Raw genomic sequence first — 22583 nt, 5'->3', positions numbered from 1 at the left:
GTGCTACAATTCCTCTATTTTAATACTATCTTTCTACAACTCAAATTAAGTTTAAAGAGTAGCAAGCATTCACTAAGACCTCTTTTCTATTGTGTTCTACAAAAATCAACAAAGATGAAAATGAAACTAGAGTGTTTTTTCAACACCAAAGGGCCAATACAGATATCAAGCACCACTAGCACCACTATAAAAGCTTAAGATGAGATGAATCTGTGATAGTAGTACTCTTTCACAAGGGCATTATGGGATCAAAAACTATCCTATTAAATTAGATCAAATTGATACGGTTAACATGCAGCTATTATAGATCAAGTCATAGTTTGGAGAAAGTAACTAATGGCATTACTCCAGGGCTGAAGCAGTAGGATCTAAGACTGAGTTGATAAGCTTGTTAATAAATTCAAAGAAGAGTAGGGGAAAGCATTGAAAGCAGTCTAATTTTATAGTAATCACATGACTAGAAGTACAAGGTAAGTAGAATAGCTTTTACTAAAGCTTTAGGAAAGCAATCGGTGTCCAGATAAAAAGTAATTGTGTAAGCAACGGGAACAAATTAAGCAAACCTAAGTACACTGTAAACTTAAGTACATCTTTCTGGAAATAAATCCCATTGAGCTTAATGAGTTTAAGTTCTGAGAAGACATGAAGAGCATTCACTTTTAAATTAACTATGACCTGGTTTGCACATAATACTAAGACAGACTATGACTTAGCACATGACGCGAAGACTGCAGCTGCTTTGCTTTTCTATCCAGTCATGCTGGTGCTGTGAACTAAAATGTGGGTTGGTTTAACATGTCATCTGAAACCAGGCTCATAGTTTCTCTTTCTTGACAAATCACAAGCTGCAAACCTTCAATAAACTTTGTTACAGCTCATGACTTGTCTGGAGCTAAGCCAAACAGCAGAAAGAAAACCGGAGGAGGAGCAAAGCGGCTACAATCTCTTCTCCAGGAACCAGCATGCAAAGCGAAGCTATACTTCTAAGAAATGCTAAGATTTATAGAAAAATATTAAATGCCAGGACCCTGGCATTTATTTAAACATCACCTTTTAGGGTACAATTATAGGACCCAAATTCGAATGGGAGAGATGAACTAATTGTTTCTATTGAAATACATTGTTGCGAGTTCATGCAACATAGTGCTTTCATTTTCTCTGAACAGTAGCGCGCGCACACACACACATACACAAGTCATACACAAATGGTTAATATTTTTTAAATAAAAAATGAGGGCCGCACCACACAGATGCAGAGGTTGTCTATGGCAAGCAAGATGTCCTGAATTATTTCTTGCCCACTAGGTCCAACTGTCCCAACTCTGGGCCCATTATGTAAGCATGACATTTTTATAGGGTCTATGTGCATAAAACTCAGTGCGTACATAACTGATGATATAAGGATCTTGCTAGTGTAATTATTTAGTTACAGTAACTTGTGGACTATTGCAATGCACTCAATTTGGGGCTGTCCTTGAAGACAATTCAGAAACTTCAATACAGTGGTGCCTCGCAAGACGAAAAGAATCCGTTCTGTGATTCTCTTCGTCTAGCGGTTTTTTTGTCTTGCGAAGCAAGCCCATCGACGGATTAGAGGATTAGCGCTTTTAGCGGCTTATCAGCTTATCGGATCAGCTGATAAGCGGCTTAGCGGCTTAGGAAAGGGGGGGGGGGAAACCCGCAGGAACTTGCAAGACATTTTCGTCTTGCAAAGCAAGCCCATAGGAGATTAGTTTTGCGAAGCACCTCCAAAACGGAAAACTCTTTCGTCTAGCGAGTTTTCCGTCTTGCGGGGCACTACTGTAGGTCCAAAATGCAGCAGATTACTGGCTGGGGTTCTATTTAGAAGTCTTTTAACCTCTGTTTTAAAACTGCTGCAGTGGCTGCCATTTCATTTACAGGCACCCAATTCAAGGTGTTCATATTAGTGTTTAAAGCTCAACTAAGGGCCTTTCTTTATGCCAACCTCCATCCTTACTGATCTTATCAGGTGTTAGGATACGCAGAGGAAAGTCTCTTTGTAGTTCTATCACCAGCCGCCATATAGGGGCATAGAATCTCCTGCTCAAGAGCAGGGCTGCAGGCCATCCAAAACTATAAAAGTTTCCAAATGCTGTTTTGCACAGTGCAGATCCCATATAATCTCTTCTAGTATATATTTTTCTTAGGCTGTCTTCACACTAGTTTGCAGTGGCATCTACCAACAGGTGGCACTGTAAATGACAGGGTACCTACAGCCTTCTGAGAGCTGCAGAATTATGGCAGCAGAAAGTAGTGGAGGAATGAGGTGCTGGGAAGCATTTGCTTATGCAACTCTAACACTTGGGAAATGTGCCTTTATTTCTAATGAGGACCAGTGTCATGGTTTCGATACATCAGTTACTAGCTATTTCATTCCAAGGCTCTTCTATATCAATCCTCTTCATGGTTTCTATCAGCATACCTCAAATATATCACTTCTCGACCTATTCAGTTACCTGAATTAAGCAATGAGAATACAATTTCATTCTCAACACAATAATATAGCCATGTAGTGGTAGCCTAAACAGCCCCACATGATGGTTATTATCAGACTCCAAAAGGAAGGAATTATGGTGGCAATCAGATAAACATGGGCAGCAGTTAACAACACAGGGTAAAAATAAAGGATTGAGGTGGGATGGAAATACAAATACAGTTACACATGAAACATGTCATAATATAAACTGCACATGTGTACACAGGCCCTGTTATTGTGTCTGAATAGCAGCATATATTACAGTGGAACCTTGGTTCTCGAACTTAATTCATTCCGGGAGTCCACTCGACTCCCAAAAACAGTTCTGCAATGCTCACTTGGGCTGCTGGGAACATTTAAACCACTTAGCAACAGAAAAGCCATAATGTACAAATGAAACTTGCATCTAAACAAATGTATAGTCTTTCCCACAATGAAATCTTTTTTTTTCTCTTGATGAACTTTAGGAACTAACAAATGTTTACTGTACCTTGGATTTCCTCTTAGTGCAGCATGATGGAGAGCATTAAATCCATTGTTATTTGTAATAGTAACATCTGCTCCAGCTTCTAAAAGTACGGCCAAGATGTCATCACGTTTTTTACTTATTGCATCATGAAGGGGCGTGTCACCCTCAGAATCCTAAAAATAGGCATTAGTTAATTCCTGCTTATGCTGCATATTTGCAGAGAAAATGTCTGATGCAAAAGTTACATTTAGTAATTTGTGTTATGTAAAGATTACATTTACTGTATACAGAATATAAAAACACGAATGTTAACTTGATCAATGCAAAATGTAACTTTTGATAAAATACTATGATCTTTTAATCCCCATGTTTCAGCTGAGGTTGTTTTCCCCACTCCAATAACCACCACTGGGCTATCTAAGGACTATCATGCCCTGAGGGGAGGAGGAAAAAATAGAAAAGACTGGAGAACTGTCCATCATCTAGCTCCCTATATTTCAGCTGAAGTGGTCTCTCCTTCTCCTAAACTATTCCAGTAGGCTACTCAATACCTATCTTGCCCTGAGTAGAGGAGAAATACAACTTTCAATATAACTTTTCCCCTTTGTAGCTTCTTTTTGCTGCTTCATTCTACAATTTTAATTTATGCTTACTGTTTCTATGTAAACCGCTTTGTAAGGTTCATCTGAATATCAGCATAAATTATAATGGAACCTTGGTTCTTGAACTTAATCTGCTCTGGGAGACCATTCAACTCTTGAAACCATTCGACAACCAAGGTGTGGCTTTTGATTGGCTGCTGAAGCTTTCTGCACTCAAGCGGAAGATGCGTCAGACGTTCGGCTTCTGAAAAACGTTTGCAAACCAGAGCACTTACTTCCAGGTTTGCAGCGTTTGGGAGTCAATTTGTTCGTCAACTAAGCAGTTCAAGAACCAAGGTTCCACTGTATATAAAACATGTAAGTAGAGACCAACCATATATTTAAAGAACACCAGGTATGATGAAAATGTCTAATACATTTCCATCTATGTTTGAGGAATTCCAATAGTTATTTTGTCATTTGTTTGGAAATTGTATCTGTAGTATCTGTAAATACTAAGTGTAGTTTCCACACACTATTTAAAGGACACCTCTTGTATAGTGTGTTGAAACAGTCCAATGTCGACATAACCAAAGCATATACCAAAGCATGCTTCGCTACAGCCATAAACTGGCCTGCAGGAGCACAGCTGTGAATGGAAGTGTCCCCAGACTGTAAACCTGATAAGGTGATACCTATCCCATCCAGAAGAGGTTGAACACCCATTTCCAGATCAGCTTGTTCACCCTCATCCAGTTCATTACAGCCTCTCAACATTGACTAAGAGTTTCCACTGCCTTCCTGGCATCTGATGGGAGAGTGTTGGGTGCCATCAGTATACAGATACGATTGCACTCCAGATTGCACCATTGCACTCCAGATCTCTAGATAACATCTTGCAATGTAATACATCAACACACCATGCTATCCCTGAACATACATGCACTCTATTAACTATGAAGCCCTTCCTGTCAGATGAAACCAACTTCATCGAAAATCTGAGACATACTGTTTCAATCAATAGTAGAAGATCCCCGAGATTACAAAAGTTGTCTGTCTATGATCTAAACTATTAAACACCGCAGAAGATCCACAACTGAACTGACAGTAACATGTTCAAGTCAAATCCAAGAAATAATGCCAACAAATCAAGGTTATAATTACATAGATCAATGTTATAATGCATGTTTAAGGTCATAATTGCATATATTTCCATTTACATATCAATGCATACAGCAAGAAAAACTGCTCAAATCTAACAATTATATGGAAATTTGGAGGCAGATCCCATTTTATAACTTTAATGTTATTTATGTACATTCAAAAACTCCACGTTTCCATACATTTTATTGTATCAAAACAAATAATAAACAGGAGCTTAAATTACCTGGAGGCTGGGGTGGCAACCGAAGTCCAGTAGTGTCTTTACTACTTGGAGATGACCTTTATTAACAGCAATATGAAGTGGTGTCTGTCTACGTTTATTGCGAGCATTGAGATCTGCACTGCCTCTGTGCAAAACTTCTATTACAGCTCCTTCATCACCAAAAGCTGCATGGTGAACAGCCCTGTCTCCATCTTTGTCCTAAATGATCAACATTCAGTGGAATTAGTCATATTACTCTTGCACTGGACAATAACTCTGGCTCCTGATTAAGCACTTTCTATACCAATAGCAAACCTGCCTTCACAACATGAATTTTGTTATTGAACCAACCAATATCTACTGATGTTTTATTTATGTTTTATGGATATTTTTACTGTTTTTATTATATTGTACAAGTTGTATGCTGCCTATATATTTCTTTTGAAAGAGAGGTTTATAAATATTTCATTAAATAAATAAATAGCCACAAAGCAAAATGTTGAAATGGCATAAAACATCACAATTATCCTAACAATTAGAGAAAGAATAAATGAGAATACTGTATAAAGTACAGTCCATGTGCCATTTTGGCAAGATGTAAACAACACAAATTGCACTACTTATGCATCACACCAGTTATTTTGCTGTTAAAATGTACAACTATTCCATGTAATAGTCTAGTGAAGCTACAATGCAAAGACTAGGGCAGACTTCTATGCTTTAGGAAGGTAGCACAAGCTGCAGAACACAGGTTTCGTGCCTCTTCACTTGAAAGCACAGTCCCTATCACAATATGGATGTCTCATCTCTTGGATGGCCACTGTTAAACTATGTAATTATCACAATTTGTATTTTTCTGCATTTCATTTCCTTCTGACCTCACTGTTTACAATCCTCTCCCCAAGGTACAGGCATATATGTACATACCTGCAACTCAGGATAATACTGAATACATCAGATGAAGTGGACAGTAGTCCACAAAAGTTTATTAATATGTCTGTTAGTCTTTTACGATGCCTCAAGGCTATGGTGTTTGCTTAAAAAGACTGCAATAAAATTAAATTTAAAATTTAAAATTAAATTAAAATTTAAAATTAAATTAAAATTTAAAATTAAATTAAAAAATTAAACAGACTGCAATAAAAGAAGGAGTCATAAAAAGTAAAAATATTCCTTAGCCAGAAGCATTTATAAATGACTGATCTGAAAGTTTAAAATCATTATGTAACACTAAGTGACTTCTATTAGTAGCATTTAGTTGACAAATTAAAGATTTAAATACCTCAGCTTCTACATCCACATTCTGCTTCAGAAGCAATTTCAAAATATCAACATGCCCATTCTGACTAGCAGCTTGCATAGCTGTGTGTCCTGCACACTGCCCATTCACCTGGAAATACATGATAAATCAAGTCAAGGCAGCTTACAAATACAGCATACATTTATTATATGTACATATGCTCAAGAACTGCACCAAACTATCTCGAGAACAAATTCAATATTGAATGACAAGTAAATAATCAAACATACTTTACAAAAAATGCATTGAACACATTTTAATACTTGTCATTTGATGAACTGTCTCTTCAAATTCCAGTATCTCTTTCACTTACCAGCTTAGCTAAAGTAATGAACTATAAAAACCTTTAAATCTACTAAAGAATTTAAGATTTAAATTAAAATTTTAAAAGTTCCAAAGGATTATGGAATGGGGTGTCAATGATCATCCTTAAAGTCATTTGGCTAGCTCGGATCAAATTCTGACAAATTATTATCTATTAAAACATTACCAATACAACTACTTTTTCAAGACATTTTAAATGCTTATCGGTGTATCTGCAGACCCCATGATACAGGGAAATCCAAAGCAAGACAATTAGGTGAAGGCTACATGTCATCATTCCCTATTTCTTCTCTTGGATGAACCAGGGCATTCCACCCAAATCCTAGCTACTTGAAGGGATAATTATAACAAATATTTCAGGATAAAAGTTCCTCTTCTGGGTAAGTTGAAACAATATAAAAAAGCTTTTGACAACAATACAGTGTACAGATATCTAACGAAAGCAACACGCTGAAGAACACCAGATTTGGACTGATTTTCCCTTTTAAGCGCTGTACAATTAAATTTCTTCCTTTCATTCAATGCCATTATAGCTTTAGCTGCAAATATCATGAAAGGAAGGCCTATCTTCGTTTTGACCACTGAGAAGTGCCATTTAAAAAAAAAACCCTAGAAAGGAATTGGAAGTATCTTTCTGCATTAGCAGTTAAAATGTAAAGTACTCACATCCACATCTGGTCTCTTAAGCAAATCTTCCACTTTGGCTACATCTCCATTAGCAGCTGCTTTAACCAGCTCTTCATTAAGATCCCCAGACTCTTGAGTTTCAAACAGTTTCTTCAATAACTGGGACAAGCGCTCTGTGAATATTGTAACAATTTATTTTAATACAAATCACAATATCTGAATGTTGTGTTGCACTTGAATGAACTTCTGTGTATTTATAACTCAAACTTTATAACTTTATTGTTGTTAGCCGCCCTGAGCCCGGCTTCGGCTGGGGAGGGCGGGATATAAATAAAATTATTATTATTATTATTATTATTATTATTATTATTATTATTATTATTATTATCATCATCACATAAACCAATCAAATTATCTACTTAAAATGTTGCAAATTGCTCCAGAAAAAATAGCAGCAAAAACAGATTCACCACTACATAACTTAAATATTAAGAATCATTCCCTCTAGTAGTGAACATGGGTGGGTCAAGTGCCTATTCATTTAGAAGTAAAATATGGCCAGCAAACAATACAGCAGTATTTCTACATATTGAGGGTATTCATATGGCATACAGAACTATAGGACTGTACATTTAAAAACTCATATAGCCCTATGAGATTCCATGACTTATAGAACGTTGAGGAAATAGAGATAAGAAAACACTCATTTCATTGAGTGTTCAGAATGAATGACAAAGGTAGAGAATTGTGCCTTTGGCTCCTACCTTTAGGTGTGGTTGGACAGCAGCACAGTATGTTTCCTCCCACTTAACTCTAAAATTATGGATTTCTCTGTTCTTTTCTATGGACAGCATTCACTTCTACTCCCCAAAGAAAAGAAAAGGAAGGTTCTAAAGGAACCTAAAGTTGAACAGACTGTGAGAGTTTAGAAATAGGTGTATAGCAAGGAATTACTTCCACTGAAATTGCCTACAAGCTTTCTTGCACCATCTTGTGGACTGTCTAGTGCTTACTACTGATGGAACATTTTAGCTGCATCTGACCTAGTAAGGTTGCAGTCCTACAAACGATTACCTGGAAGTAAACCCCACTGACTTCAATAGGGCTTTTTCTAAGGAGGCATGTTATTTATATTCACAACCTGCTTTTTTATTCTTCTGAAGCAAGTTAGAACACCATACAACAAAAGCATCTTCTAAAATCTATTCATGTATAAAGTAAAAGCACCCAATTATCTTTCCACTCTTATCTGGAAAAAGAATAATTGACAGAACTTACATTAAGAAAATTTTATTTCCCTGAAAGTTAATGTAGTACTTTCACTAAATATTTTTCTCTTAGATCACACACCTTTCATAATTTCACATCGTGTAGACACTAACTTTCTAACTTACCCCCAGATGCATTGCTTATAGCGGAGCCTGCTGATGCTACCTTTGACACAGCAGCTGGATTGTATGTCCAAGAAGTTCCACAAACCTCTACTTTTAAGTCACTATCTGAATAGATCTGCTGGACCCTTCCAACTTTACCTAAAGTCTACATTGAAGACAAGACAGTCAAACACATTTATTATGTTACAGCTTTGTAAGTACAGATTGTCACATCCCATACTATATTTTCAATCAAGCTGTATATACCCTAGCCTCCCCCAGTCTACTGTCTTCCAGAAGGTTTGGACTATGAGTAGATGCACTGAAATTAATGAACATGACTAACTTAGGGTAGTAGACTCATGAAATTAATTGAAACTGAGTTTTTAAAACAAAAGCAAAAAAAACCCTACAACTCCCATCATCTCTGACTTCTGGCCATGCTGTTTGCGGCTGATGGGAGTTATAGTCCAAAACTTTGATGGTACCATGTAGGAATAGGCACCACTATTGCTTGAATTGTAACAATAAGCAAAGATGAGAGCTAGAAATGTGCAGAATAGATCATCATTAAATTAAAATCTAGTTAATTTCTGTTACGTTCAGAAAGACATTTTATTTTCCAATAATTCCAGGTGTTACTTATGTGGTCCTACATCTTCCAGACCATTATAGCTATTCAAGCGCCTCCTGTTGGAATTTTTTTGTTTCCTTAGAGCCAGAAAATTAATAAATTCTAAGAAAATCAATAGTTACAGCATTGTATAGTTATCCAATCCTTAGCATAAACTTAATAAATGGGAGAGGCCAGAGAATGAGAATGGCAACTGTCAGTGCTCCTCTAAAAAAAGGACATGCTTTCCCACCAACTTGTCGCTTACTCGCAGCACAATGGCAAATGTAAGTAAATAACTTGAAAATACATCCAGCAGAAGACACATTCTGTATTCTCCTTCCATTGAGCTAATTATATGGGGATGGTGGTCTCAATTTGCATAGGAAAAAGACCTGCCACACTTTTATTTCAAAGGGTATCACAAATATCCATAAAATCTCATTGAATGTGTTGTTAACAGAAATTATTTTCTGGGATAAGCTGTGGTTCTAAAAGAACAACTAGAACAATTGTCCTGAAAGAGGGAAATGACAAGTCTTCTTCACATGTTGATTTAATGAAGTATCAAGACTAACATTTCACTATCAAATTCTTCTATTTCCAAGCTTTAAGAGACAGAATTATAGCATTATACTAGGAATTCCTATACCAGCACCACAAGACATGAATGGACACCAGCATCCTGACACTGATACAATGGCACAATTGACACCAGCCAATTGTGTACATGAGCCAACATCTGTACTGGTGCACAGATTTCTACCCAACTGCCACAGCAAGAATGTATAAGGGTTTTTGCACCATTCTATTAGCACAAAAACGAAAGGTTTCCCTTCAGCATTGAACGGTTCCTCATTTAGAAGAAACCAGACTTAGCTTAAACTTACAGGAAGCATTGCTTCAGCCCATTCGCCGTGTCCTCTTTGAAGCAGCTTAATTCTTTCTAGGTCATAACAAACTTGGACAAGATCACCCACTTGAAATTGTGAGGTACCGCCTTCAGCACCTTGAGCAGCATCTCCACTTCGGACAACGTTGGCTTTGGTGAGAACAGCAGGGTTAAAAGTCCACCTGAAAAGTATCAATGGCCATGAAACATTATGATGAAGTGTTTAGTGTTTATATTAACTGTATAGCTACATTACTAACCAATCTTAACCCACATCTGCCAGTCTACAACTGGTTGATTTTGCAAGAATCCAATACGTCTCCATGGTTGTATCTACTAGTTTAAGAGTATCCCTCAAATGTTTAAAGTAAAATGAAAAGGATTAATGTAGTCACATTTCTGTAATAAATTACTGGCCCCACATGCTAATTCAATTTGATAACTGACTCCCAAGGCTGATTCCCATTAAGTATTCCAGGCAAGAAATAATGGCAGAATGTACCTATTGCCACTTGGATACTGAACAACAATGTCATGATCTTCATCTATGCCACAAACTGTGCCAGTAGTAGTTAAAGTTTCAAACATTCCATCAGTCCATCCTCCGTGGCCATGCTGCAAAGACTGAACAATCTCCAAGTCAAGATCAATGTTTACTAGATCACCGATCTGCAGTCCACCAGGATTTCGGTTACCATTTTGTTCACCTAAAGTTAGAATTTTAAAAAGACAAGGTAATGTTTAGGAATCCTCACTCACTTTTGCAAATAACAAAACTACCAACTGGATCTGTTGTAGTGCTAAGGTTCTCATTCTGGTAGTGCAATGATTTAACCTTGGCAGAGCAGAATTCCCTCCCCTTCTCTCTCTTGTGCACCCAGTAAATCTGGGAGCTCCCTCACAACCCTGCAAAGGAGATTTGGGAGGGAGCAGGGCAAGGAGAAGAGGTAGTATAACCAGCAAGCGGTGAAATGTATGTAGATGTCAACTCACTAAGCAATATAGTGTCTGGAGGCGGTTGGAGGATGGATGGCGGCTAACAGATTGGGGTTGAATCCTGACAAGACAGAAGTACTGGTTTTGGGGGACAGGAGGCGGGCAGGTGTGGAGGATTCCCTGGTCCTGAATGGGGTAACTGTGCCCCTGAAGGACCAGGTGCGCAGCCTGGGAGTCATTTTGGACTCACAGCTGTCCATGGAGGCACAGGTTAAATCTGTGTCCAGGGCGGCTGTTTACCAGCTCCATCTGGTACGTAGGCTGAGACCCTATCTGCCTGCGGACTGTCTCGCCAGAGTGGTGCATGCTCTGGTTATCTCCCGCTTGGACTACTGCAATGCACTCTACGTGGGGCTACCTTTGAAGGTGACTCGGAAACTACAACTAATCCAGAATGCGGCAGCTAGACTGGTGACTGCGAGCGGCCGCCGAGACCATATAACACCGGTCTTGAAAGACCTGCATTGGCTCCCAGTACGTTTCCGAGCACAATTCAAAGTGTTGGTGCTGACCTTTAAAGCCCTAAACGGCCTCGGTCCAGTATACCTGAAGGAGCGTCTCCACCCCCATCATTCTGCCCGGACGCTGAGGTCCAGCGCTGAGGGCCTTCTGGCGGTTCCCTCATTGCGAGAAGCAAAGCTACAGGGAACCAGGCAGAGGGCCTTCTCGGTAGTGGCGCCCGCCCTGTGGAACGCCCTTCCAGCAGATGTCAAAGCGATAAACAACTACCTGACATTCAGGAGACATCTTAAGGCAGTCCTGTTCAGGGAAGTTTTTAACGTGTGATATTTTATTGTATTTTTGGTTTTTATGGAAGCCGCCCAGAGTGGCTGGGGAGGCCCAGCCAGATGGGCGGGGTATAAATAATAAATTATTATTATTATTATTATTATACAGAAGTAGCATACAGCTAGGAACTGTTAACTATGATAAATACTAGATTAAAAAGTATTTTTTTATGAGTGGTGTCAATTCCCTACTAGGTTATGCACACACACAGGGTTGTATCAAATGCTGCACCAGCAGGGTTCCACTGGTACAATGGGGTTTCTGTTTCTCCTCCTCCTCACCCCAAATCCAACTCTAAATCTGTGGAAGGAGGTCCACTCAACCACAGCTTCATAGCTCATGTTTTTGAGGATATGTGGGAAGCTAGAGGAGACATTCCATTGCACGCACAGAATTCCACTGCATCGCTGGAGCTCCAGTATTGGATACGACACAAAGACTTGAGTCAATATAAATCAGAGCAAAATTCAAATTATGCTACATTTAACTCACCAAGCACAGGACAGTGGTCTCTGTAGAAGGACCCTCCTTTCGCATCCTGAACACATTTAAGGTCTGACTAAAATAAAACAAATGCAGAAACAGAGACACAGATCTTTAGCTTTAAGTATCTGAATACTTAAATACTGAGCCAGAATTTGTATCACAGTAGTAATCTAGTATCTAGACCATTTTTTCAACATGCTTCCCCCTAACGTTCCTTACATTGTATCCTTCCTTCTGTGGACTATGGAAATTTGAAAAATAGATGACTGTGCTTTGTGACAGATACTGTTTCAAGTGCTAATTCAAGAGCACTATAAAGGGAAATGCTAGTCCTGTTGATATGGATGTAATTTTAAATTTTATATGGCATTTTTGTGTGGTTTTATGTAGTATTGTTGTAAACCACCGATATATTTTATGAATAAAATATATGAAAAAAATGCTTTCATCAATCATCCTGTTCATATCATGTGCCCTCTCAATCAGAGTCAACTCACAGAAGGCTTTGTCCAACACTATCATCCTTTGTTTCACCAGTCTAATAGTACCATGTTGTATTAAAGTTTCCCAAAATAGTCTGCAAAAGCTTAACTTGTATTTTTAAAAGTAAAAATAAACTTTCTATGCACAGTAGTTAAATAGTTCTACCAAAATTTATGGTTTCTAGAATTTTGAACAAGCACACTGAAGTATTCTGGATGCTATTTTATCCTTTCGGATACATAAGCAACTTATTTTAAAAAGTAATCACTATTGAATATACTGTAGATAGCAGCAAATTCTAATATGTTTCTTCTTCCCTAACTCTTGCTTTCACTATTCCTAATCCAAATAGCAGCCATCTGGTGCTATCTCTGAAGCAATTCCCATTGGGTAAAGGTCATTCAACGCATGTACACTAAAGTGTGAAGCGAACAGGAAGAGTCTTCTAATCTGTATCATCTGGAACTAGAGGAGTAAACAAAGGAACAGGTGGTGTATAGGCCAGCCATGTGCTGTTCAAAAATCTTTCTCTTTCTTACTTGAGAAAAAAAGGTCCCAAGTACTAAACTTGAGGTACTGGCAGATTGCATCATGAAAAGAATATGTCATCCACCAAGTTATATGAACACACACCAGAATGATCCTAAAAAAATGAAAGGCTGCTAACAGATTACCTCAGAACCAAAACATTTATTTAAAAAAATACCTCAAGTACGAGGCAAAACACATATGCATTCATTCACACAGCACGCTGCGATGTTACAAATATACTTGCTATAATCTGACCCTATATTTCTAAGGATTCATTGAAATGCACTGCTCTTTTTTCACTCCTCTCACCAATTCAGTGTGATCAGAAATAATCAAAGCATGTACATGAAAAACAAATGACTGAGCTGCTTCCAATAGCTAGGCATGTCTTTGCTTAAATAGGAAGGAAGCAAAAAAAAAAAACCTTCCAAAAGAGGATTCTAGACTCAAATGATACCTTCTATTCAGCAACAGTTGTTTCAAAATAAAACTATTTCCTTCAGAATTTAAGAGAAAGGCGGATTTAAATACAACAGCCAACACAACAGGAAGAAAAGTATAATCATATTTACACATAAGTTACAAAATGTTGGCACTGGCACATAGGAAACTTTTCCTGCATATGAAATAAATCGCAGGTAAGGGACAACTGAAAATTAGTACATCACTGTTTCCAAATAGAAAAGGAGGGGTGAAGTTTGATTAGACAATATTTGTGCAAACTACTAAGACTACTAAACGCAGTAACAGTAAACTGAGATTTTAAAAAAGGGAATAATGACTTCACTAAGGTGAAGAAATACATTTGACATACTATTATAGTAGGTATGGTCATGTTTAATGAGTCCCATTTAACACATTACTTTATTCTGCTGAAACATAGTATTTCTCAGTTTGCTTCATAGAACAGTGTCAAACTGGAGAAAAGTAAAAACTGTCCCAGTTTTGCCAAAGATTCTGTAGTATTATTGGAATCACATGGGAAGTTCACTTCTAAAACTTGAAATTTTGTCAAACTTCAAAGAGCACTAAAATAGTATGAAACTATCCAAATGTTTACTACAGCCTAGGATGTAAATAAATTAACATTATATTAGGGAACTAAACTCTTTTCAGCAATTTTCTCATTTATTTTGTTGTAAATAAGTATCTTATTTACAAAACTAAATGCCTCTGATTGGAATAGAAGCTAGCTCATAAGTTGTAAGTAGTTTGCATGTTTAATGAACTGAGACCAGACTTATGCATATGCATGAGTTGTCCCTACAGCTGTAGGAACAATGAAGTGGCTAATAGCATGCAAACTGACAGAAGGATATAACAAAAGAAGATAATAGCACAGCGCAAGCCGTTTTTACTATTCCCCCATGAAGCAATTTTACTCTTTGTATTGCTTTACTCCTTACCATGCCCTCAAAGCCAACTCTGTAAAGGTTTTTAGCGCCATTGTCCCATAAAACATATGCTGCACTGTGTGGACTTGATGCACTCCAGTCTTGGATTTCAGTGACCTAGCAAAATAAAGAAGAGGAATGGGAGTATGTTGCCAAAAACGTAAATAATCTTTATCCACAACATATAGATAAGAATGCTTCCATTTATTAATCATTTGCTTAAAACAGTTGTGCAGCACGTTTGACTTCCCAGATGTTGCTGAACAACAACTCCCACCATCTCTGACCATAGGATGTGCTTGCTAGGGCTGATAGGAATGGAAGGCTAAAGGTTACCGTGTCCTAATTTAAGACATTTATGTGCTACCTGTTGAAAATGTTCAAGACAGCCAAGAAACAAAGTTATAATATATAAATAAAAATACGGAAAACCCAAAAAACTACAACATCATTATTTAAAAATACATTAAGGCAGCACCAAAAAATGGAAAGATATACCCCTTAACAGCCAAAGGTTTTCAAAAAGGAAGCTCTTCACATGGCATCAGGGAATGGCCAAGGCGGCTCTCTCTCTGGGAAAGGAGTTCCAAAGCCTGGGCACTGTCCCCCCAAAGCCCTCTTCTCTGCTCTTAGGAAATTTTGGAACACACAGGAGGGTCTCTGTTGGTGACTGAATGCTTGCATATCAGCAAAACATCAAGCCAAGTTATGCCTCAATATTTGCAAACATTTAGAGGAAGAGTCTTAATTTTCAAACTAAAATCAGCTATAAGTACCATGTATTTCCTTAGACACAAGAAAACAGACAAACCTCCATTTTATGTTTTAAACCAAGTAACAAAAGTGGAGCTTTCCTTCAATTTAAACATTAGTGAAGTAAGCTTACACAAAATATAAAAACACTGGACAACCAATAAATTCACAACATAGCAAAACGTAAAACTGCTTAATTAGTCTTAAAAACCTAGCATATCAAGATAAGCATGATTTTATTTAGGAAAGGCTTTAACACAAAGAGAATTTCATTAAGAATGTGTACACCCCATGCACACATACCCGGATCCGATTCAGGGCCCAATCTGGCACTTCAAAGCATCCTCAATCCAGCACACATCTAGACCAGAGCTAAATCAAGAGACTTGCTGACTTCAATCAGGGTTTAAAACACTAATTAAACATGCAATCATGGGGAGTAGGTGATGTATGCATCTCCTTCAACTCCTTGACTCCCCCACACCCTTTGGATGGGCCCTGGATGCTCTGGGCAAGCACAATCCAACATGGGACTGCCTCAACCTACTCTAGCTAAATGCCAGGTCAACCCAAATTGGTCTGGGATTCAGCGTGAGGCAGTGTACAGTTCTAAATTATGTATCTGGGTGCCACTACAAAAAAGGCACTTTCTGTACTCAAATAGGTCTGATTTAGTGAAAGGTCAGAGTCTAGAATGAAGATCCCAAATTCAGTTGGAGAGGTTCATATGAGCATAAAAGGTAAAGGGGCCCCTGACCATTAGGTCCAGTCAGAGACAACTATGGGGTTGTGGCGCTCATCTCACTTTATTGGCCGAGGGGGCCGGCGTACAGCTTCCGGGTTATGTGGCCAGCATGACCAGAGCAGCGCACAGAAATGCCGTTTACCTTCCCGCCAGAGCGGTACCTATTTATCTACTTGCACTTTGACATGCTTTGGAACTGCTAGGTTGGCAGGAGCAGGGACCCAGAATCCAAAAGCTGAAAACTCTGTCAGAGGGAGCATAATTCTATCCTGTTCAATAGAATTCCCCACTAACAGTACCTCTACCTTGTCTGGATTATGCTTCCATTTGTTTGCCCCCATCTATTCAGTATTGCCTAACAATGGCTTGGGATGTCTACCACCGCCCTGGAATTATCTGGTAGAAATGTATAGCAGAGCTGCTACTGACATTAACAGCACTTCAGGTCAAACCTCTGGATGATCTCAGCCAATGGCTTCCTAGAGATGTTAAAAAGCTTGAGGGACAAAAAGGAACCCTGTAGTACTCTACTCACCAAAACCATGGGGCAGAGCAGCCTTCCCCCAGCACTGCCGTCTGGCATCAACCTTCCAGAAAGGACTAGAGTGGCTGCAACACAAGTGTCCTCAAGTTCCAAGTCAGCAAGCCAAACCAGACACAATACCAAGGCTGATCCAGGAGAATCAGTAGGTACACACATACCAGACACCCAAATCTATCCCTCAAAGGACAATAAAGATATTTTCTTGGAACCAGGCCAAAAAACATATTAGGATGGATTCAAGCAATTGGCATTATTCAGTACTAATTGGAGAAACCACCAAGCATTTCAATAGCAAGTTTAAAGGCAAGTTAGAAACTGGATGGTAGTTAAGGGTCAGTCAGTCCCTTCCCGCCCCCCCATGGGTCTCAATATGTCTTCATTTACTGCATTTCCCTTAGAGAAGCGTAAGTCACTTCTGTGGTCCAAGTAGTCCATGGGCGGGCTCTACTTAACAATGAGGGACCAGGATCAAGAATACAAGAATATATACGTAGACTGTCCATGTCCTCAGTGTACCTAGTGTATCATCTAGACATGTAACAGTGGAAAAGTAATCACTATAACATGACTAGATGGTACACTCACTATATCCATATTTGGCTCTGCTACTATGATGAGATCCAAGTGGGTACAGATACTAGCAACCTGACCTATAAAATGTATTGACAGCCCCTCTTCCAGAGGGGGATGAGGGCCTCAGCAAGATTGTCAAATACCTCAGCAGAAAAATCCCCCAGACACCAAGAATACATTTGAATCTGTAAATGCCCACAGGTGCATCAATGCAACAGGTCCACCAATTCTGAAGAATTATTTTGTGGCCTGTATTAAAAACATAACCAGATATTGAACTGTGCACGACAAGGGAGTTGTCATATTCTGAACTCTTACTTTGCCTCGACGCCCATTACCGCCATCCTGATCTTCCCATTGCCAATCAACTCCTCGTACCACCCTGGCACCTGTGAAGATTCCTCTTGCAGTGATTTTCTTTGATTTACGGCGAGACTCCAGCAACACTCTAAAATTTAATATCAAATGGTAAGTTACAAGAAATAAAACAAGTGTAGTGTATAAAAACAAGTTGTTCAATAGCAAAACAAGTTAAAAACAAGTTGTTCAATAGCAAATCTTTAATTTTCAAGAATCAAAAGGAACTGTTTTGATTAAAACCATGGGCTCCTTTGCAAGAATGTATGGGATAGAAATTAAATAAAAATAAATTTTAACATGTCTTAAATTTCAATACATTGGACATCTCATTATCTGAGGTGGTGACAAGACCCTTCTATATCCAACACAGTCTCATAATTAGGCATTTTAATGAAAATGAGCATTTAAAACATACCTTTCACTTCCTGGTGTGGTTATTCTGTAAAAGCGATGTCTAAGGTGATGTTTATCTCCATGATAACACACAGTGCATAAGTCATAATTCGTGCATTCTGCACATTTCCATCGAATACCAATTATTGGTTGTTGGCGACACGTATCACACATTGTTCCATCATGTTTAATTCCTGTGGAAAGGAATAGAGTTAGAACAGTATTTTGAAATGCATATATGCAAGCATATGCAATATACAAGAGCACATGCATCAACAGCATATGCATACACAAAACAGGTTGCTAAACAGCCAAGGTTTCCCCACCACTGCTCCATGTAACTGAGAACACTGAAAAAGCACCACAGCTGGTCACTGAAGGCTGCAATACTCAGATGTTCTCAGATGTAGATGGCATTAAACCACTCACCACGTTAGCTACTCTATGATACAATGGAGACAGTAATGTATTATCTAAATGTGGTATCTCAATATATCAGAAAGTTTTTAATCGCTAGAAATGAACTTATTTGAAAGGAAGGGGACAAAGCATTTTAACAGTTCAGTCCCAAGAGCGTCTACTCAGAAGTAAACCTCACTGAGATCAGGTTAGTATGTATTAAGTCAGGCTTCCTCAAACTCGGCCCTCCTGATGTTTTTGGCCTACAACTCCCATGATCCCTAGCTAGCAGGACCAGTGGTCAGGGATGATGGGACCTGTAGTCTCAAAACATCTGGAGGGCCGAGTCTGAGGAAGCCTGCATTAAGTACTCTCAGATAAGTATGTATAGCAAGGGTGGGAAAACTTCTTCAGCTCAAGGATCATATTCCCTCGCAGCAAACCTTCTAGGGGCCATGCACCTGTGATGGGCAGGACCAGAAACAAAGGTGGACAAAAGCAACTGATGTCTTACATTTGTACATGTTACATTCCAGCCACACAAAAATCAGGTCTCTCTATATACCCCCAACACATCGCAGCCCCAAACATTTATCACAGGCCAAAGGTACATTCCAGCCAGGCAAAAACATTCAGGGAGGTTGCAGATCAAGGCTGACAACAGGTGTGGGAGTGTTGGTCAGATACAGGGGCCATCTTGAATCCCTGGCCTCAGCTGCAATCCCAAGATTTATCCACGAGTAAGTCCCACCAAACTCAACAAGCTTACTTCTAAGTATACATTCCACTGTAAATGTAATTTTCAAACTATTCAAAGCTCTATTTTGAAATTCTATTAAAATACTTGCACATATTTTAAAGATATAATTCAATAGCAATGACTTCCCTTGGACTGCTTAAGTGCTAATAAAAACTTATGAAACTACTAAGGATGCTTAACATACTCATTTTAGCATGTCCAAAAAGCAACTGTCATGTATATTTACAATTCTGAAACTGCCCAATTTGTCTGATACCATTTTATTACACTACCAATTAAATTAATTAAAAAAACTTTTAGCTAACCTTTTCACAGAAATATATAGCAATGGAAAAGTATCTGTCCCTCATTACGAGGCACAAACTTTATTTTCTGCCCAACTTCTTGCCTAATGGGCAAGTGTGACAGTACTGATAAAATGTTAGGTGATGTTTGTAATCAGCACTGAAAATCTCCCAAGGCAATATGAATATACACATATGCATGCCCTTTACACTTTGCATGGGATGCATAAAGTGTGGAATCCCCTATAACAAAGACTACACTCTTATGCACATTTACTTGGGAGTCACATTATGTTCAATAGGGGCTTCAGAGTAAATATACATAGAATTGGGCTCCATTATAAGTTAATATGCATAATCTGAGAAAAAAGGCTAAGAGTATTTCAATTAAAAAATTGAGCAGGAAAATGTACAAACCACCTGGTTTTGCTTGTTACTATTTACTGAGAGGAATGTAGTTTGTTAGCAGTTTTGAAATGTCAATTATACCACAGGCACTAAAAACCACTTTGTATTTGTCAAAATAGGAACATCTGCCGTGAACATTCACTTGCAAATTTACTGCTAGAAGGAAGATGCTCAACACAGCTGCATTCACTTTCAAAGAACTCCTCTTTCAAAGTTATCACAGTCAAAGGCTACAATCCAGCGCACGTTTACTTAGAAGTAAGCACCCCTAAAGACCCGGGGGTGGCTCTTTTGATTAAAGCAGCCAAGGATCGCCCTATAAAATCCCAGACCTAACACCACCAACTGGGAAAAAGTTGCAAGGAAATGAAGACTTCCTTTCAACAACGAACGACAAGGTTAAATTTGTAGGTCCCCATTTTCAAGAAGGCAGTCGTCCTCACTGTGCTTATTGCAGTTTTATAAATATAAATTTTATTTGTGCAAACAAACACAAATACCAAGGGCCTATGCTCAACAGAAGCAACAGTTCTACGCATTCTGGCCTGTGAGCAAACCCACCTGCAGTCAATGAAGCTGACTTCCTAGCAGAACGAGCACAGGGTCGCGCTTGTCGCCCATTCTGCGCTGCGTGGCATCCCCACCCGTCCGTTTCCCTCCGAGTCACAGCTTTGGGCGGGGGGGCGTGTTGTAGGAAACAGTTTCCATCACAGTGAAGTACCCGAGGGCGGGCAAGCCCGTCGCAGGCACCAGAGGGCCGCCTGGATGTCTACCGACTACCCAAACCGGCGCCCCGACGACGCGACGCCAGCCACGGGCAGGGCGAAGCGACATTCCTCCACGAAGAACAATAAGCCCTCTCTCTCTCTCTCTCTTTCGAGCCTTGCTGTGAAGCGACCCCCGCCCCACACTCCCCGCTCGGCCCCTGCCTCCCTCTCACCGGTGGGCGCGCTGTCGAGGATGCGCAGGTCGTAGGCTCCCGAGCAGCGGTAGTTGGCGGCCGTGCCGTTGTCCCACACCACGACCACCTCCTCGGGGCTCTCGAAGCTGCGCACGGTGCCCACGTGGCCCTCGCCGCCGTCCTGCTTCCCCCACTTCCAGTCAGGCCCCCTCACGACCCGGGCCCCGACGCCCTCCACCATCACGCGGTTATTCCTCGAGTTGCTCATCCTGCCTCAGCGCTTTCGCCCGACCGCGGCCTCACGGGCCGTTGAGGCCAGTAACGGAAAAGAGGGAGGTGGGAGGAGGGCCCGAAGGCTGCGTCCACTTCGACGCCGGGGGGGCAACAAAGGCGGCGAGCGCGAGCCAGAGCCGGGCCGGCCGGTCTCTCTCACTGGAAAGGGGTGGGGTCGGACGCGGCCTCCGCCAGCGGAGCGCGACGCCTGCAGCTTTACTGGCCGGCTGGCACCCCCCTTTCCCCCCCGCGATGGTCTCTTCCCCCGCGGAAGACGCTCGCGCCGCTCCCTACAGGTTCCAAATGCAGGGGCGAACCCGGCGCTTCAGCTGATCCATCCGGGCACCATGGCGGCAGCGCCACCACGGCCTGGCGAATGGAGGAAGGGCGATGTGCCCTCCTGCGCATGCCCCGGTTCTGCCATTTTAGCTGCCGGGGGAGGGAATGGCCCCTCTCGGAACAAAGAGGAGAGGCTCCTCAGCGCCACCTAGGGAGCCGAGACGTGTACTGCGTTTTCTAAAGGCGTTTTCTGTTTCCGCTTTCCCTTGAAAACTTTCCAAAAAGGTTAAACGGGGATCTTGTCTGAATGGAAAAGTGTTTAGGATTATTAAGTACACACGTATAGAATTTCTGCTGCTGTCCATGAGGGCTATAGATGCCAGGATCCCCATAACACTGCTGCCCCTTCTAACCGGCATCATCTCATCACACCGATCGCGACCAAGATCTTTCATCCAAAGCGTCCAACTGTTTCTTGATAGTAGTAAAAATGTCCAAATGTTTTGATAGTAGTAAAAGTAATTTAAAGATTATGGCTATAAAACAAGACTATTATACACCACTCTTATGTGCTTAATAGAGACAGATGCTAGTTCCATAAAATTTATGGGTTCTTGGTACACAAAACTCGGTCGAGTATTACAGCCTGAACGTATCGGGAAAATGATACTGTATGGGCAAAGTACTTGATGCCAGCAAAGTTTTTATTAAGACAAAAATATATAACCTCAAGAAACCTGGTATTACAGGCATGCCTAACAAATAATAATGTGTTATTAACTTGGTTTTGTTTTGTTTTTTAAAAAGCTTTGGAGATTTTACTATTTCATCCACTGAAATTGCATTGAAAGATGTCATCCTTGCATATATCCTTACTAATAATAGCCTGGTAATAACTTCCAGAGGACTAGCTGTATGAGTCTGTTGGTGACATATATGCCTTTTTTGTACTAAAGTCCACAAGCTTTTGATTGCATGTATTGCACCAGCTGGCAGCCTTAGAAACTGTCAAACCAAATTCATTACTTTTCCCTTACCACTGAAAACAAAAAAACAAGTACAATTCAAATTCCACCCAATAGATGGCAGATACTAGCCATCTAAAGTTGGGGCAGCAGGGGTGGGGGATTATTTTAAAGTGAGAAAACTGCAGGTGGCAACCCCCATTGTTTTCTTTCAGGTCTTGGGCT

At 40.0% G+C, this 22583-nt stretch overlaps 1 protein-coding gene across 2 annotated transcripts in view; it reads right to left on the bottom strand.

Annotated features, from left to right (window-relative positions):
- The window catches only part of MIB1 (MIB E3 ubiquitin protein ligase 1), a 42493-nt gene extending 21155 nt beyond the window's left edge, over nt 1-21338 (bottom strand). The window contains exons 1-12 of one of the 2 annotated variants that reach the window (XM_082234762.1): nt 20881-21338; nt 18112-18283; nt 17655-17784; nt 14734-14838; nt 12320-12386; nt 10545-10749; nt 10041-10224; nt 8559-8703; nt 7204-7337; nt 6196-6303; nt 4935-5132; nt 2988-3139 (exon numbers count right to left, since the gene is read on the bottom strand). In XM_082234762.1, the coding sequence (XP_082090888.1) occupies nt 2988-3139; nt 4935-5132; nt 6196-6303; nt 7204-7337; nt 8559-8703; nt 10041-10224; nt 10545-10749; nt 12320-12386; nt 14734-14838; nt 17655-17784; nt 18112-18283; nt 20881-21109 (1829 nt within the window). In that variant the 5' untranslated portion in view covers nt 21110-21338. The remainder of the gene's footprint in view (nt 1-2987; nt 3140-4934; nt 5133-6195; nt 6304-7203; nt 7338-8558; nt 8704-10040; nt 10225-10544; nt 10750-12319; nt 12387-14733; nt 14839-17654; nt 17785-18111; nt 18284-20880) is intronic. The other variant, XM_082234761.1, reaches the window with a different exon arrangement.
- Between the last annotated feature and the right edge of the window lie 1245 nt (nt 21339-22583).

This window comes from Podarcis vaucheri, assembly GCF_965113315.1.
Source record: "Podarcis vaucheri genome assembly, chromosome: 8".
Taxonomy (NCBI): domain Eukaryota; kingdom Metazoa; phylum Chordata; class Lepidosauria; order Squamata; family Lacertidae; genus Podarcis; species Podarcis vaucheri.
Note: the sequence above shows the minus strand (reverse complement) of the source record. Positions and strands in the feature narration are given on the sequence as shown.